We start from the raw sequence: 16,803 nt of genomic DNA on the forward strand, positions 1-16,803 counted from the left end.
CTACAAAATAAACCTTGGCTTGTCTTTCTGACAGCAGATCTCCACTCGGGAAGGTGAACACCCAGCTCTGAAACCTCTCAGCCTCTTGCTGCCCCTTGCTGCTCCGTGGTTGCTGTGAGCAGCTTCTCTTGCTGGCAGGACTGATAAAAAAGGGCTTTTACCCCAGAGATTAGAATCTGTTCCCCAGCCTGTGTCCAACACCAGGCTTTATATTATTTGGTGTACTTAGGATAGGTTGTTTCCTAAGCTCTCCACACAGCTAGAGCCTAGACTGTCACTGCCCTGTGCCTGTAGCTGCTCCCCTTCCCCTGCCCTTCAGGGCTCTGATCTTCCTCTGCCTGTATCTTTGCAGATGCTGCTGCAAAGGCAGTTCCCAGCCCCAGCTGTAAATGTCATCCCCAGTGCCTCTTCCTGCCATACCTCATCTCACCTGTGCAAGGCTTCATGGTTACACCCATCCTGAGTCTGTCCCTGCTGTCTTCTCCTTTCATTGCTGTGGAACCTGTTCTTACCTCTCAGCAGCTCTTGTTGCTATTGGGTATTGGGTGGGTTTTAGAGAATTGGAAGTGACTGTAGCAGCTCTGCTCTGGAGCCAGGCTGGGAGAGTTGGGGTGTTGAGCCTGGAGAAGAGAAGGCTCCAGGGAGACCTGAGAGCAGCTTCCAGTGCCTGAAGGGGCTCCAGGAAAGCTGGGGAGGGGCTTGGGACAAGGGCAGGGAGGGATGGGAGCAGGGGGAAGGGTTTCCAGCTGGCAGAGGGAGCTGGAGCTGAGATGGGAGGGAGAAATTGTGGGCTGTGAGGGTGGGGAGAGCCTGGCCCAGGTTGCCCAGGGAAGCTGTGGCTGCCCCATCCCTGGGGGTGTTGAAGGGCAGGTTGGATGGGGCTTGGAGCAGCCTGGGCTGCTGGGAGGTGTCCCTGCCCATGGCAGGGGCATTGGAACTAGGTGATCTTTAAGGTCCCTTCCCATCCAACCATTCTAGGATTTTTGCAAGCTTTAAAAAATCCAAATGAAAAGTGACTCTGCTCCAAACAACAATTAGAAACTCAGGAAGTCCAAAACTTTCTGTATAGGACATTATTTGGGGCAATTTTAAAACTTGTATTTAGGTGCAAAATTGAATAATAAAGCATTCCAGGCTTGGAGCTTAAGAAGTAAAGGTTTGCACAATTTCAAGCAGCATTGGAAGGGTCCTCTCCTGCCTGCTTGAAAAGAGACAGATGTGTGCCCATCAGGAGTCTCTGCAGAGCAGTTTCCAGCTGAGTGGTGGGGCTGGTTGTTTGCCCACTCCCAAGTGAAAAACTAAGGAAAATACAAGGTCTGTCTCCAAACCTAGAATAAATACAGATTTTGCAGCAGGCTCAGGGCAGTGGGTCCCTGGGGCATCCAGAGTCTGAGTGAGTAGATGGCCCTGTTTGTAGGATGTGTTATTTTGGGTAAAATCAGGCAATTTCTGTATGAAGCAAGGGTGTTAGATCTAGAGACCATGGAGGATCAGTGACTGACTCACTGGCTCTTGTCCCCCTTGCAGCTGGTCTATCCTTATGACTTCAGGCTAACAGAGAAAGAGGTAATGTCTAATTTTTTCCCCCCTTTTTCCTGGTTTTACAGACACTGGGCAGTGGTGATGGAGATTTTCTCACTCTGCCTTTTTTGTTTCTTGCAGAAAACTAGTATCTGCTACTTGTCCTTCCCAGACTCCTACTCAGGTACGTAACACCTGCTGGCCCTGCCTGCAGCCTGTGGGAAAGAAGTGGGTTTGGGGTGGGAAGAGTGAATCTCCCCCTGGTGCTCAGAGCCTGGTGGGCTGCAGCTTCCAGCCCTGGGCCATCAGGGAGCAGCCAGGCCTTAGCTCTGAAGGAAGAGGCTTCCTGTCACTTGCTTTGCTTTCTGGAGATGGAATCTGCCAGCGAGTGGGTGACGGGACCATTTCTGGAGCAGCTTGCACACACTCCTGCTGGCACAGTCCTGCTGGCACACTCCTGCTTCACCCCTGCCAACAGAAGACCCAGGAAGGACAGGTTCCCTGGGGGTGGCAGCTGTGGGCTGTGCAGTGCTCAGGCAGGAGAAATAGATGGGGAGAGGCTTTTGCAGCAGAAGTTGTCCCAGAGCTTGTATTTATAGACCAGGGAGGTGGCAGTGAGGAATAAGCACATTAATTCATCCCAGGACCTGTTTCCTTCAGACTGGTTCCAGGCTGTTAATTTTCCACAGCTTTGCCCAGTTTAGTTTGAAATGTCTTTAAGGAGGTAATTCCACTGGGTTCTTAGAGCTCAGTGAACACTCAGCCTAAATGTCCCGTTTATTAAAGTAAATTATTTACTCCCAGCAATCCCTTCCCAGCACACACAGCAGGCTGGGGCATCTCCCAGCAGTGGGAGAGGGTCTGTCCTCTCAGCTCTTGTAGCTCCTCAATCTGTCTAGCTGTGGCTTTTGTTCAGAGAGCTGAGTGTGCTTCACTCTTCCCTCACAACTGACCCCTTGGCACCTGCTCAGCCCAGCTCCTTTTGCCCCTCCAACAGGGATTGTTGTTCAGCTCAGGGTTTCTTTGTGTTGGCTTCAGGACTCTGTAGGTTTTTCAGTGTGGTGGAGAGGAGGTGGTGGCTGCAGCTCCCCAGGGGACATACTGCCTGACATCTCTGAGGTTTCTCAGCAGTGGCCTGGCAGGAATCATAGAATTCAAGGCTCAGCTTCATGATACAATTCTTGGGTTCTCCCTGTCTTGCCCTGGGCTTTTTGGATTTCTTTGGGCTTTTCCTCTCCACTTCATTCTCAGTCCTGCGGTTCCTTGTAAACCCCCATCCCTCTCAACACCAGCATTTCCAGTTTAACCAATCCCCAGCTTTCTCTCTCCTGAAATGTCTCCCTGAGCCCCTTGTGATCTTCTCTGCCTCAGGTGGCCTGGGGGACACTCAGTTCAGCTTCCGCCTCCGTCAGTCCGGGGGGCAGAGGACAGCAGCTCCTTTTGAGGACCATGGGGAGTACAACAGAGAAGCCCCCCTCACCCTGCAGGTCTGTGGCATTGCTCACACCCTCTGGGCTGTGCTGCTGGAAGGGAGTTCACTGGGGAAAAATAAACCAGTAGAAAGAGAATTGGGTTTATCCTGGCTCACACCAGGATGGGTTGAAAAGGCAAATCTACTTTTGGTTGGTTTTCTCTGCGTGAAATATCAAGGGCAGGTTGGGTGGGGATTGGAGCAACCTGGGCTGGTGGGAGGTGTCCCTGCCCATGCAGGGGGGATGGAACTGGATGATCTTGAAGGTCCCACTGGAGAGGAATGCAGCAGGTGTGGTAGAGGACATCTCCTCTCAGAAGATAGTGTGTTCCTTCCTCAACCATCCATTGACCTCCAGCTGGAGAAGAGAACTGACAGCTAGAGCCCATCAGTGGGAGCTTGGGGTGCCAGGATGAGCTCAGGGGGTTGGCTCTGCTGGTTGTGTTGTTGGAGGGGTCCCTAGTGCCAGAGCTCCTGCTTTTTGTGTTGACTCAGCCCCTGTGTGCTGTGGTGGCTTTTGGGTGGGAATCTGATCAAGCATGGAATCATGGAATGGCTTGGGTTGGAAGGGACCTCAGAGCCCACCCAGTGCCCCCCCTGCATGGGCAGGGACACCTCCCAGCAGCCCAGGCTGCTCCAAGCCCCATCCAACCTGCCCTTCAACACTGCCAGGGATGGGGCAGCCACAGCTTCCCTGGGCAACCTGGGCCAGGCTCTCCCCACCCTCACAGCCCAGAACTTCCTCCTCATGTCCAAGATGGTGGCCCTGAAGGTGCAGCAGGAAGGGGCTGATGGAAGATGCTCCCTGGGTGCTGCATCCCTTGCGGAATTCCGAGGTTTATGTCTCCTCCCCACCTTCCCAGGTGGTCAGCACTCCCAGATAGCTGAGCACGGGTAACTTTGGTAAACAGTGCTGTAAGTGCAGCAGGAGCAAGGCAGGTGGGGAGGCCTGTGGCTGGAGGGAGGGTGTCCAGAGCAGAGCTGGCTCCTGGTGACAGCTCCTGTTGGTCTCTTGCAGCGGGAGGCAGCTCATTACTTCGGGTACGTCTACTTCAGGCAAGTCAAGGACAGCTCCATGAAGAGAGGTTATTTCCAGAAGGTGAGTGCTGAAACCAGATAGCTTGCTGCTCCCAGCTGGTCTTGAGCTGCAAAGAGGCTCCTCTCCAGAGCTGTAAAACTGCACCACCTCCTACGTGACACCCCCAGGGCTTCTGCAGGAAACGGCAAAGGTCACAGAGAAGGGGATTGTGTGGAAAGTGTCGTTCCAAACCAACCTGGAGGTGGTTGCCATGGGGTGGCCATCACATGAGCAGTGACCTGCTGGCTGAAGCATGAGGTCCTGAAGTGCTTCAGCACTTGCCTCACAACGTGCTCTGGTGTCACAGACAGTGAGAGGATGTTCTTGGATCTTCCAGGCTTTGCTAGTTACACCTTTTATACCCTTCTTACTGTGTTCATCCTTTTCCTTCTTAGTAGCCATCTGGGAGTGGATTTCCTGCTGGGCTGATTGCTGCTAACTAGCAGCTGGTACCTCACCAACTTTGTGTTTCATCATCAACTCCTTTGACACAGAAAAAATAATACAAAGTGCATTGTTTATGTCAGCACAACCATGCAAAGTGCTTTGTGTTACTCAGACACACAGTTAAGGTCACTGCCCAGAAGAGGGTGGGATTTCAGACTTCCAGAGAATATCCTATGATCCATTTTTCTCCATGGGTCACAGAATTACTCTTTCAAAGGGTATTTTCACATCCAAAGGTACAAAGCCATTGTGTCAGACAAATGAGCTCTGGGCACCTGCTTTCCAAAGAGCCATCCTGCCTTGTAGGCCCCTCTGGGAAGCTGCTGGAAGATGGGGTCACCATCCTGTCCCAGCAGCTGCTTGACCTGCTGTGCCCTCTCTCCTCCACCTCTGGGCAGTGAGATGGAGTTTCTTTCACACAGACATGCTAATCCAGAAGTGAGTTTCTTCATCTCCACTACAGCAGTGGATGGATCACTCCAAAAGTTGGAGGATCAGACAAAATGGCATCACAGGAACCTGCTGAGCAGATGTTTATACCAGACTAAGGTGCTTGCCTTTTGGGAGGCTTCCAACAGGACTGGATTCCTCACTGGACTATCTTGTCATGCCTGGATGTTGTTTGGTATTTTATTTTATTTTATTTTATTTTATTTTATTTTATTTTATTAAAAAAATTATTTTATTTATTTTGAATGGCAGAGCTTTGGCTTGGAAATGAGGTGTTCAAATGGCTCTTGCAGAATTTTTCACTGGATCCTAATTAATGTAATCATTAATGATTAGAGGAAGAAAACAATCAGCATAGGAGGAAAACCTCCCGTGGGCTGAGCTGGGGAAGTTGTATAAAACAGTGATATATTTTACAGAGAAGCATGAGAAACCAGAACAGTAACAAGAACAAAGGCATTGCTGGAAGAAAATCTGCCTTATTTACTTTGCTTTTTTCCTTTATTTTGTTTATCTCCCTAATTTCAGCCTCAACCATCTACTCCTTTGCACTTCTCACCTGGTCGGGCTCTTCTGGTACCTTTCAACCTCTCAGCAATTTCATTTTATTTTTCATAGAATCACAGAATAGTGAAGGTTGGAGGGACCTTAAAGATCATCAGGTTCCAACCCACCCATCAGGGACACCTCCCACCAGACCAGGCTGCACAAGCCTCATCCAGCCTGGCCTTGAACACCTCCAGGGATGGGGCTCCCACAACTTCCTGGACAACCTGTTCCAGTGCCTTCCTGCCCTTATGGTGAAGAATTTCTTCCTGATGTCCAACCTAAGTCTCCTCTCTTTCAGTTTAAAACCATTACCCCTTGTCCTATCACTGCCCTCTCTGGTGAAAAGCCCCTCCCCAGCTTTCCTGGAGCCCCTTCAGGTTCTCCTTCAGTTGGTCTTGTGCACAAACTCATCCCTCTGAGATGTGGTGCTCCAGGTAGAACCTGCCAACTCTGCTTCTCCATTAAACCAAACAACTCCTTGTCTGTGTGGACACCCAGGGTCTCCCAAAGCCTGAAGCCTCAAGGACTGGGCAGCCAGCAAGAATTCCACCAGTTCAAGTGCTGCTTTTGAGCTCTTTTATGTTCCTGCTGTTGGTTTTTAAGTGTAGCCCTGTAATAAGCAGTATAAATACCATTTCCAGCACTGCTTATCGAGTCAGGAGGTCTCTGACTCCTAAAAATGTACCTTGTTTTTCAGTCCCTGGTGCTGGTGTCACGCCTGCCCTATGTGAACCTGTTCCAGGCCCTGCTGCAGCTGATTGCTCCTGAGTACTTTGAGAAGCTGGAGCCATGCATGGAGGCAGGTGAGCACACAGGGCTGGGAAGGGGGGTGGGGTTTGCACAGTGCAATCCTTCCCAGGTTGTGTCAGGAGGTTCCTGAGGGACAGCTGAAATGCTCAAATTAATCAGTTCATTCTGGAACAAATCCCAGCAGGGAGAAACATTCACCCAGGTGGTTGGGTTGTCAGGATTGTAAAGCAGCTGTGAAGGATGCATTGAGGGGAGGTGTCTGACAACCCCAGCAGTGATGCTGTCAGTTTTGCATACAGTGTTCCCAGAGAGAGAGACAAACTGCCAACACTGCCTCTCTGTCTGGGTCTTGGTGGCAGGATCCAGCTCAGTCATGATTGCTCAGCAGTGCTGCTGGGCCTGCCCTGGGAGCAGGGCTGCAGAGCTGAGTCTGGTGTCTGACCTCCCAGTGCCTCCAGGAAAGCTGGGAAGAGACTTGAGACAAGGGCAGGGAGGGATGGGAGCAGGGGGAAGGGTTTCCTCAGCCTCAACCATCTACTCCTTTGCACTTCTCACCTGGTCGGGCTCTTCTGGTACCTTTCAACCTCTCAGCAATTTCATTTTATTTTTCATAGAATCACAGAATAGTGAAGGTTGGAGGGACCTTAAAGATCATCAGGTTCCAACCCACCCATCAGGGACACCTCCCACCAGACCAGGCTGCACAAGCCTCATCCAGCCTGGCCTTGAACACCTCCAGGGATGGGGCTCCCACAACCTCCTGGACAACCTGTTCCAGTGCCTTCCTGCCCTTATGGTGAAGAATTTCTTCCTGATGTCCAACCTAAGTCTCCTCTCTTTCAGTTTAAAACCATTACCCCTTGTCCTATCACTGCCCTCTCTGGTGAAAAGCCCCTCCCCAGCTTTCCTGGAGCCCCTTCAGGTTCTCCTTCAGTTGGTCTTGTGCACAAACTCATCCCTCTGAGATGTGGTGCTCCAGGTAGAACCTGCCAACTCTGCTTCTCCATTAAACCAAACAACTCCTTGTCTGTGTGGACACCCAGGGTCTCCCAAAGCCTGAAGCCTCAAGGACTGGGCAGCCAGCAAGAATTCCACCAGTTCAAGTGCTGCTTTTGAGCTCTTTTATGTTCCTGCTGTTGGTTTTTAAGTGTAGCCCTGTAATAAGCAGTATAAATACCATTTCCAGCACTGCTTATCGAGTCAGGAGGTCTCTGACTCCTAAAAATGTACCTTGTTTTTCAGTCCCTGGTGCTGGTGTCACGCCTGCCCTATGTGAACCTGTTCCAGGCCCTGCTGCAGCTGATTGCTCCTGAGTACTTTGAGAAGCTGGAGCCATGCATGGAGGCAGGTGAGCACACAGGGCTGGGAAGGGGGGTGGGGTTTGCACAGTGAAATCCATCCCAGGTTGTGTCAGGAGGTTCCTGAGGGACAGCTGAAATGCTCAAATTAATCAGTTCATTCTGGAACAAATCCCAGCAGGGAGAAACATTCACCCAGGTGGTTGGGTTGTCAGGATTGTAAAGCAGCTGTGAAGGATGCATTGAGGGGAGGTGTCTGACAACCCCAGCAGTGATGCTGTCAGTTTTGCATACAGTGTTCCCAGAGAGAGAAACAAACTGCCAACACTGCCTCTCTGTCTGGGTCTTGGTGGCAGGATCCAGCTCAGTCATGATTGCTCAGCAGTGCTGCTGGGCCTGCCCTGGGAGCAGGGCTGCAGAGCTGAGTCTGGTGTCTGACCTCCCAGTGCCTCCAGGAAAGCTGGGAAGAGACTTGAGACAAGGGCAGGGAGGGATGGGAGCAGGGGGAAGGGTTTCCAGCTGGCAGAGGGAGCTGGAGCTGAGATGGGAGGGAGAAATTCTGGGCTGTGAGGGTGGGGAGAGCCTGGCCCAGGTTGCCCAGGGAAGCTGTGGCTGCCCCATCCCTGGGGGTGTTGAAGGGCAGGTTGGATGGGGCTTGGAGCAGCCTGGGCTGCTGGGAGGTGTCCCTGCCCATGCAGGGGTGGGACTGGATGATCTTTAAGGTCCCTTCCCACCCAAATCATTCCATGCTTCTGTGAATTATTTGGCCCACATTTGCTTGCAATTAACCAGGGGGACACGTGAGGTAGGAATGAGGAGTAATTAAATGGCCACAACTTGTAGGACCAGCTGAATGAGCCATGTGGACCTTCAGGTTCAACTTCTTCCTCTCCCTGTGTCCCTGCAGTGTGCAATGAGATTGACCAGTGGCCACCTCCTGTGCCAGGACAGACTCTGAACCTGCCCGTGATGGGAGTTGTCATCCAGGTACTGGTTGCTGATGGTCTGTGCTCAGCAGCAGAGTCAGGCAACCCAGGGAGTCAAACACAGGTTCCCTTTTCTTCTGGCTGTTAAAAACCCTGTTTGCTCTAGATTCTTCCCCTTTGTTCCTCTGTACCTCTACACAGCTCAGGTTGATAACTGGATAGTTGCTAGGGAAGAAAACAAAGTATGTTTGCATGCAAACTGATCCCATTTCCCTGGATAATCTGTTCTTATTTGTCATCTAGGTGAGAATCCCATCAAGGGTGGATAAGCCAGGATCAAGCCCAGTGAAGCAGTTCAATCAAGAGGTGAGATGAGTGGCAGGACACAGGGCAGTGGTGAGCAGGGTCTGGGCTGCTAAGGAAGGAGGGTGGAGGAGAACTGCTGCTCCTTCAGGCTTTTCCTGTTTGAAGCCCTTTTGGCTTGGGATTAATAGGGTTTCAGCTCCCCCTCTGGTTCACACTCTCTCACCTCTTTCAAAACAAGGACTCTCTGCAGAGAATCTTTGTGCTTCAAGTTCTGGGTGTGAGTTGTTCTCCCAGTTTTTGTCCACCTTGCCTTTCCTGGGAATTCATGCACAGGTGGGTCTCCACGAGACCCTGTCTCAGTCTTGGTGTTGTTTTGCAGCATTTGCTGCCTGAGCATCTTCACTGCTGGGCTGTTTCCTCTTCATCTTCTCCCTGGTTCTCTTCTTTGAATGATGTTGTCATCTCTCACAGCTTTTGGTGCCCATATTATTGACCATAATTGTCTCTGTCTGGATCTAGAGGAAACTCTAGGGGAAAAAGGGAGGGAACACTTTCACCTCTGGAAAAGAGGGGATTCTTGGCAATCTTTTAGTAAAGGAAATTCATTTGGACCTGGAATGCTCAATCCAGATGTGTTCCTAGCTGGTACCTCTAAGCATTGACCTTGTTCTCTTCTTTTTAAGCACAGTGTAGAGGGAGCTGCTTTGGGGTGATGTGGTCAGTTTAGATGGCATTTCACTCAGGATGCTCCCAGTTACTAACAGCTTTGGGTTGGTTGTTTGTTTTTTCCTTTCTCATTTAGAATCTGTTACCAGCCCCACTGGTTCTCCCCACTCTTCATGAGCTGGATCTTTTCAGGTGAGAGCCACCATCCTCACAGCCCCCTCCTCTCCATCTGCCCTCCCCTCTCCCTGCTCAGGGGATCCCATAAATCACAGGGATAATGAAGAATCCCAAGTTAGTGCTTTGCAGGGAGCAGTTGAGAAGGCTGGGCCTGCAGAGCCTGTGCAGTGTGTGCACTGCCCTGAACACAGCCCCTGCCTCCTGCCTGGAGAAGGGTTTCTCTTCTTGACCTGGGTTGCTGGTAACTTCAGCTCTGAAGCAAACACAGAGTGTGTCTGAACCCAAATTTCAGCATTCTAGGTGCTGTTCTGGCAGAGGCACATCTGCTGAAACCCAGGTGCCTTTCCCTTTCCTCAGGTGAAAGGACATCCTGAGCAATGTGAGCAGCTCCACATTCCTCAAAGTGTGTCCTTCAAACACACAGGAAATGGTTGAGCAACAGCACAAAGACACGTGGCTTTCTGCTGTGGGACACTGGGAATCAGTCCTGGATTTCTAAGGCCTGGATAGCAGCAGAGCTGGGTGGTCTCACAGGTCATCACTGTGTCTGGTCTTTCCTGAAGAGCATTTCTAACCTTGTGCTTCCTTTTCTGGCAGGTGTTTCCAGCCTGTGCTAATCCACATCCAGATGCTGTGGGAGCTGATGTTACTGGGAGAGCCCCTTGTTGTCATGGCACCTTCCCCTACAGTTTCCTCAGAAATGGTGCTGGCACTCACCAGGTAATGCCTCCAGATCTGGGGCACAGGGAACTGGTCAATTCTAGCAGTTTGTCCCTTGCAGATCCACTCCTCTGCTGAGTCATAGAGTCATGGAAAGGTTTGGGTTGGAGGGACCTTAAAGCCCACCCAGTCCCACCCCCATGGGCAGGGACACCTCCCAGCAGCCCAGGTTGCTCCAAGCCCCATCCAACCTGCCCTTCAACACCCCCAGGGATGGGGCAGCCACAGCTTCCCTGGGCAACCTGGGCCAGGCTCTCCCCACCCTCACAGCCCAGAATTTCTCCCTCCCATCTCAGCTCCAGCTCCCTCTGCCAGCTGGAAACCCTTCCCCCTGCTCCCATCCCTCCCTGCCCTTGTCCCAAGCCCCTCCCCAGCTTTCCTGGAGCCCCTTCAGGCACTGGGAGCTGCTCTCAGGTCTCCCTGGAGCCTTCTCTTCTCCAGGCTCAACACCCCAACTCTCCCAGCCTGGCTCCAGAGCTGCTCCAGCCCTCCCAGCATCTCCGGGGCCTCCTCTAGAATTTCTCCAGGAGCTCCATGTGAGACAAACAGCAGAGCAAGAGTCTCTTCCTCATGTTCCCCCAGTTGTAGAGAAGAGTAAAAGTGAATCTCTCACACTGATGACCTGGCTTCTAACTGAGACCTGATGGTTCACAGCCCTGAGGAACTTTGTGTCCCAGCTTTGAACTCTGCTTTAGATTTAAAAACAATAAATAAAAAGCCTGGGACTCCTCCCAAGTGGTACCTGTAGGAGAACAAGACACTGCCTGAGGACAGAACCCTGCTGTGAACACACTTCCCTCCTGTGTGAAGGTTTATGTGGCACCTCTTGTGTGTGTTGTCCCAGCTGCCTGGCTCCCCTGAGGTTCTGCTGTGACTACAGGCCCTATTTCACCATCCACGACAGTGAGTTCAAGGAATACACCACCAGGACCCAGGCTCCGTGAGTAGCTCCTGCCCCTGCACCCCCTGGCCACTGTCTCTGGGAAGGAACCCCCAGCTTAGCTCTGTTCTGCTTTTCCCCCCCCTTCTTTCTAGACCAAACATTGTTGTGGGAGTCACCAACCCTTTCTTCATCAAAACCCTCCAGCACTGGCCACACATCCTGCGGGTGGGGGAGCTCAGAATGGCAGGTAAGGGGGAGCCCAAGTCCTGCTGTGCTGGCAGAGCCTGGCAGAGCCTGGCAGAGCTGACAGCTGCAGTGGTGGCCATCCATGTACACCTCCCTCCATGTACACCTCCCTCCTGGGAGAGCTGAGACACCCAAGGCAAGTCTGGGCTCTCCCTCAGGAGGGTATTGTGGAATCACAGACCTTGGAGGGACCTCAGAGCTCTTCCCCCCCCTGCCATGGGCAGGGACACCTCCCAGCAGCCCAGGCTGCTCCAAGCCCCATCCAACCTGCCCTTCAACGCCCCCAGGGATGGGGCAGCCACAGCTTCCCTGGGCAACCTGGGCCAGGCTCTCCCCACCCTCACAGCCCAGAATTTCTCCCTCCCATCTCAGCTCCAGCTCCCTCTGCCAGCTGGAACCCCTTCCCCCTGCTCCCATCCCTCCCTGCCCTTGTCCCAAGTCCCTCCCCAGCTTTCCTGGAGCCCCTTCAGGCACTGGAAGCTGCTCTCAGGTCTCCCTGGAGCCTTCTCTTCTCCAGGCTCAACACCCCAACTCTCCCAGCCTGGCTCCAGAGCTGCTCCAGCCCTCCCAGCATCTCCGGGGCCTCCTCTGGACTCTCTCCAACAGCTCCATGTCCCTCCTGTGTTGGGGACCCCAGAGGTGGCCCCAGCCCTGCAGGGGGGTCTCAGCAGAGGGGACAATCCCCTCCCTGTCCCTGCTGGTCCCAGTGCTGGTGCCAGCCCAGGACACAGGTGGCTTTACTGGCTCCTGTTGATCTTCTCCTCACCCAACACCCTCAAATCCTTCTCCTCAGGGCTGCTCCCCATCCATTCTCCCCCCAGCCTGGATCTCTGCTGGGAATTGCCCTCACCCTGGTGCAGAACCTTGTTCTTGGCCTTGATGAGCTTCATGAGGTTGGCACAGTCCCCAGTCGTGCAGGATGAGTGCAAACAGGGGTGAAGGTGAATTGTTGACAGGAAAACTTGTTGTGGGTTTTTTTCTGAAGTATTAGGAAGAGGAGAAGTCCTTCCTGGCCTGGAAAGAGAAAATTGCTTAGAGAAGCTCATGGAGGTGGAGAGAGAGACTGATAATTATCTGTGAAGCCAAGAGAAGCTCTAGGTTGAGCAGTGGGGGTTTGCAATGGCTCCATAACATGTTCCTGTCCCAAAGCTGCAGCAGCACAGCCAGCACATCAGTGGGCTTGTGTGAGGGTGGAGCTGAGGGCAGATGGGAGAGAAGTGCAGGACTGGGTGTTCTCAGCTGCCAGGTCCCTCACCTGTGAGCTGGGAGGGTCCATTCTGAGCCTCAGCTGCTCCTTTGCTGTCTTGTCACAGGAGACCTGCCCAAGCAAGTCAAGGTGAAGAAGCCAGCTAAACTAAAAACTCTAGACACAAAACCAGGTGAGGCCTTTTGTCTCATTTCATGTTATTTGTCCTCCACCTGGGGGATTTTGCAGTGAACATTATGTAGGTTGTTCTTTGGACCTCAACAAAGGGCAGTTCAGTGTTGTGAGCTTCTCACCTTTCCATCCACAGTTCTATTCTGGTATCCCAGAAAACATGCATAGAGTCATGGAATGGTTTGGGTTGGAGGGACCTTAAAGATCATCTAGATTAAACCCCTGCATGGGCAGGGACACCCCCCAGCAGCCCAGGCTGCTCCAAGCCCCATCCAACCTGCCCTTCAACACTGCCAGGGATGGGGCAGCCACAGCTTCCCTGGGCAACCTGGGCCAGGCTCTCCCCACCCTCACAGCCCAGAATTGCTCCCTGCTGTCTCACCTCCCCTCTTCCACTTTAAAGCCATTACATTTCTGTTCTGAGATTGAAAAAGCCAATTGAACAAATTATTTTAGTGTTGGGACAATTTCTAATTTCCTTTACTTGGTTTTACATTTTATTTTTGGATAAAATACAACTTTTAAATGTTATTTTTTTGCAGTTTTACTCTGGATATCACAGCAGCTTTGGGGATGTGGTGGAAGCCAAAGGAAGGTGCTTACTGAGATGTAGCTGCCACTTCACTAACTGCTCAGCTCAGGCCTGGCCATGGGCTGGCTCACTGAGTTATGTCACCATAGGGAGGTTCTGGAGATGGTTTAGTGTCCTTCAGTCCTTCTCTGACCTCTGACTACATTAGCAATGCAATCAGTTTTGTAATTGGTCTTTATTTTTATCATTCCCTGCCAGGGTTTGTGCTGGGAATTCCAGTTCTCTGCTCCCTGCACTACATGATGGTACATTCTCCAGAGCCTTCCCTAGATGTATGGGCAAAGTTTTGTTTCTAACTTCTGGTTTTGGTTTGTTTGTTTGTTTTTTTCCAATCTAGGCATCTATACTTCTTACAAAACCTTCCTTCACAAGGACAAAACCCTGATCAAAAGGTTGCTGAAGGTGAGTGAGCCCCTCCCGTGTCACCCACACCCTGTGTCTCTGTGGGAAATCCATCCTGACAGGTGGTTTGAACTGGCAGAACTCTCCAAAAGGAACAGCCTTTTTACAGTGTGTGATGGTTCTTATCCTTGGGCATGTTTGTCATGTCAACTTTTAAGTTTTTCAGTTGCTTATAGGTTAATGGCACTGATGAAACCTGAGAACAGCCCTAATTAAAAGAAGCGCGTGGAGGTTGTAGGTGGTGAAACGTGAGCGGTGCCTTGCACCAGGGAGGGGGATGGATGTACATGGATTTTGGGCAGTGGGGTTTTCCAGAGTGCTCTGGGCTGGTGGCTTCTAACTGAAGTGTTTGGGAGCCCTGTGGCTGGAGAGCAGGGGCTGTGACTGTGCTGCTCTTGCAGGGCATCCAGAGGAAGCGCCCGTCCGAAGTGCAGAGTGCCCTGCTGAGGAGGCACCTCCTGGAGCTCACCCAGAGCTTCATCATTCCCCTGGTGAGTGGGATTCCCCTCCTCAGTGGGTCTCACTACAGGAAGGACATTGAGGTGTTGGAGAGTGTCCAGAGAAGAGCAGCCAAGCTGGGGAAGGGGAAGTCCTGTGAGGAGAGGCTGAGGGAGCTGGGGTGGTTTGGCTGGGAGAAGAGGAGGCTGAGGGGGGGAGACCTCATGGCCCTCTCCCCTGAAAGGAGGTTGCAGGGAGGTGGGGGTTGGCCTCTTCTCCCAAGTAAATGTCAACAGGACAAGAGGAAGTGGCCTCAAGTTGCCCAGAGGAGGTTTAGAAGAAGAATTTCCATACTGAAAGAGGGATCAGGCCCTGGCCCAGGCTGCCCAGGGAGGTTGGAGTCCCCATCCCTGGGGGGCTTCAAAAAACGTGCAGATGTGGCACATGATAAAGGTGTTTTATTTCATGGAAGGGAACAAAATGTCTCTTGATCACAAATCCCAGTGATTGGCATAAAAGTGCAGCTGGATATTCAGCTCACAGGGTGTGAAGTCAGGACATTGCTCCTGCAGTGCAGAACAGTTGTTCCCTGGGGTTTGATTCTACTGCCAATTCTTTGCTCTCTGGAACAGGTGAGTCAAGGCAGATCCACAGGGAAGGGATGGGAGCCCAGAAAATTCCTCTTCCCTTTGAACTCTGCAATCAAACCCTTTTCCAGTGGGAAACCCTCCCTCTGGGCTTTGGGGAGCCTTGCTGTGGAGCTGAAGAGACCTGTCCATGTGGTGATCACCCCTCTAAGGCAGATCTGAGCTGATGCTTTCCTTCAGGGCCTCCCCTGTCCAGCTCCACTAGGAAGGTGCTGGTGCTTTTTGGGTGACTGGCCAGTTTGGCTCCTCCACTTGTTTTTCTACAACATCTCAGGAGAACAGAGCATCTTCTCACATTCCAGTCCCTCCTGCCATCTCCTTCCCACCTGACCTTCTCTCACATGGCACACTGAGGAGTCCTGCAGTGTCATTTTGTGACCCAGCCCCTGGTGGGAAACGAGCTGGAACATTTCATTTCATCTAAAATGCAATGATGAAGGAAAGAAACAGCAGAGAGGAGGAGGCTGTTGGCTGAGCCTGTGATGCACTGGAGAAGTGACCATGCTAGAGGCTCCTCAATTGTTGGAACTTCTTTAAATTGCATTTTTTAATTTCTTCCTAGGAGCATTATATTGCAAGTCTGATGCCTCTGCAGAGAGCCATTACTCCATGGAAGGTTTGTGCCAGAAGAAATTCTTCACCATGAGGGTAGGAAGGCACTGGAACAGGTTGCCCAGGGAGGTTGTGGCTGCCCCATCCCTGGAGGTGTTCAGGGCCAGGTGGGATGAGGCTTGTGCAGCCTGGGCTGGTGGGAGGGGTCCCTGGAACCTGATGATCTTGAAGGTCCCTTCCAACCTTCACCATTCTGTGATTCCATTTTCCAGTCCCTTCTGCTTTCCTTTGCCTGAGAGGACTGGCAGTGGTTGTGCCACACGCTGATCACACCCTGCTGCACTGTGTGAACTTCCCTCACTCCAGGCAGAAGTTTATTACTCCTTTAAGAAAAAAAACCAAAACCCAACTGCAAATGGCAGCAAACCTGGGGCAGGTGCTGCCTGTGCTGCTGGGGCTCCAGCTTGAATCTTACCAGCAAGGCTGGTTAAGATGCTCGTGCAGCAGTTGTTGAGGCTGCCTCATCAGCCCCTTCCCTTGTAGAGCCAGATTCCTGCTCCTGCTGCCCTGGGCCTGCTGTGACCTGGGCTTTCTGTTCTGCAGAATCCTCCCCAGATCCGGCCCTTCCGCCAGGAGGATTTCCTGAGGAGCCTGGAGCACGCGGGTCCCCAGCTCACCTGTGTGCTGAGGGGGGACTGGCTGGGCCTCTACAGGTGAGCTGGGGTCCTTCCTGCTCTTGTCCCCAGGGCAGCTGCTGCAAGTGGCAGCCAGCAGCAAATCCTGAAGTGGAACCGGGAGGGAAAAAAGGGGGTTTCAGGACAGAGACTGGTCACCTGGAGAACTTGTACCTGCCAGGAATCAATTAACTAACAGTGGTTGGGAAGAGCAAAACCAGGGCAGAGTGAGCCCTGTGAAGGAGTCAAGCTGAACATCAGGAGGAACTTTCCTGTGAGGGTGCCCAGGCTGCCCAGGGAGGTGATGGAGTCTCCATCCCTGGGGACATCCCAAACCCCCTGGATGTGTTCCTGTGGGATCTGCTGGAGGTGACCCTGCTCCAGCAGGGGGCTGGGCTGGATGATCCCCAGAGCTCCTTTCCAGCCCCACCACTCTGTCACTCTGTGGTTTAGGAGGTCTCTTCACTGAGTAGATACAGTGGGGTTTGGAATCTGCCATTTCTCCACCTTCAGGAGCTTCAGCTGAGTCCTTGATGCTGAAGAAGGAGGGAATTTGTCTCTGACATCAGGGTCAAGGTTTAAGGCTGGGCTGGCAATTAAACACCTGACAGATGCCTCTGCTAACCCTCCCC

At 52.3% G+C, this 16,803-nt stretch overlaps 1 protein-coding gene across 1 annotated transcript in view; it reads left to right on the forward strand.

Moving 5' to 3' along the window:
- DENND6B (DENN/MADD domain containing 6B) overlaps positions 1-16,803 on the forward strand; it is a 27,897-nt gene that overhangs the window by 1,887 nt on the left and 9,207 nt on the right. The window contains 16 exon segments of the mRNA XM_010007858.1: positions 1,528-1,566; positions 1,663-1,705; positions 2,893-3,008; positions 4,011-4,091; positions 6,214-6,319; positions 8,472-8,551; positions 8,794-8,856; positions 9,599-9,654; positions 10,237-10,359; positions 11,204-11,299; positions 11,395-11,489; positions 12,802-12,867; positions 13,796-13,860; positions 14,262-14,351; positions 15,508-15,561; positions 16,101-16,210. Coding sequence (XP_010006160.1) covers positions 1,528-1,566; positions 1,663-1,705; positions 2,893-3,008; positions 4,011-4,091; positions 6,214-6,319; positions 8,472-8,551; positions 8,794-8,856; positions 9,599-9,654; positions 10,237-10,359; positions 11,204-11,299; positions 11,395-11,489; positions 12,802-12,867; positions 13,796-13,860; positions 14,262-14,351; positions 15,508-15,561; positions 16,101-16,210 — 1,283 coding nt within the window.

This window comes from Chaetura pelagica, unplaced genomic scaffold (assembly GCF_000747805.2).
Source record: "Chaetura pelagica isolate M959 unplaced genomic scaffold, ChaPel_1.0 scaffold1212, whole genome shotgun sequence".
NCBI classification, from domain to species: Eukaryota; Metazoa; Chordata; class Aves; order Apodiformes; family Apodidae; genus Chaetura; species Chaetura pelagica.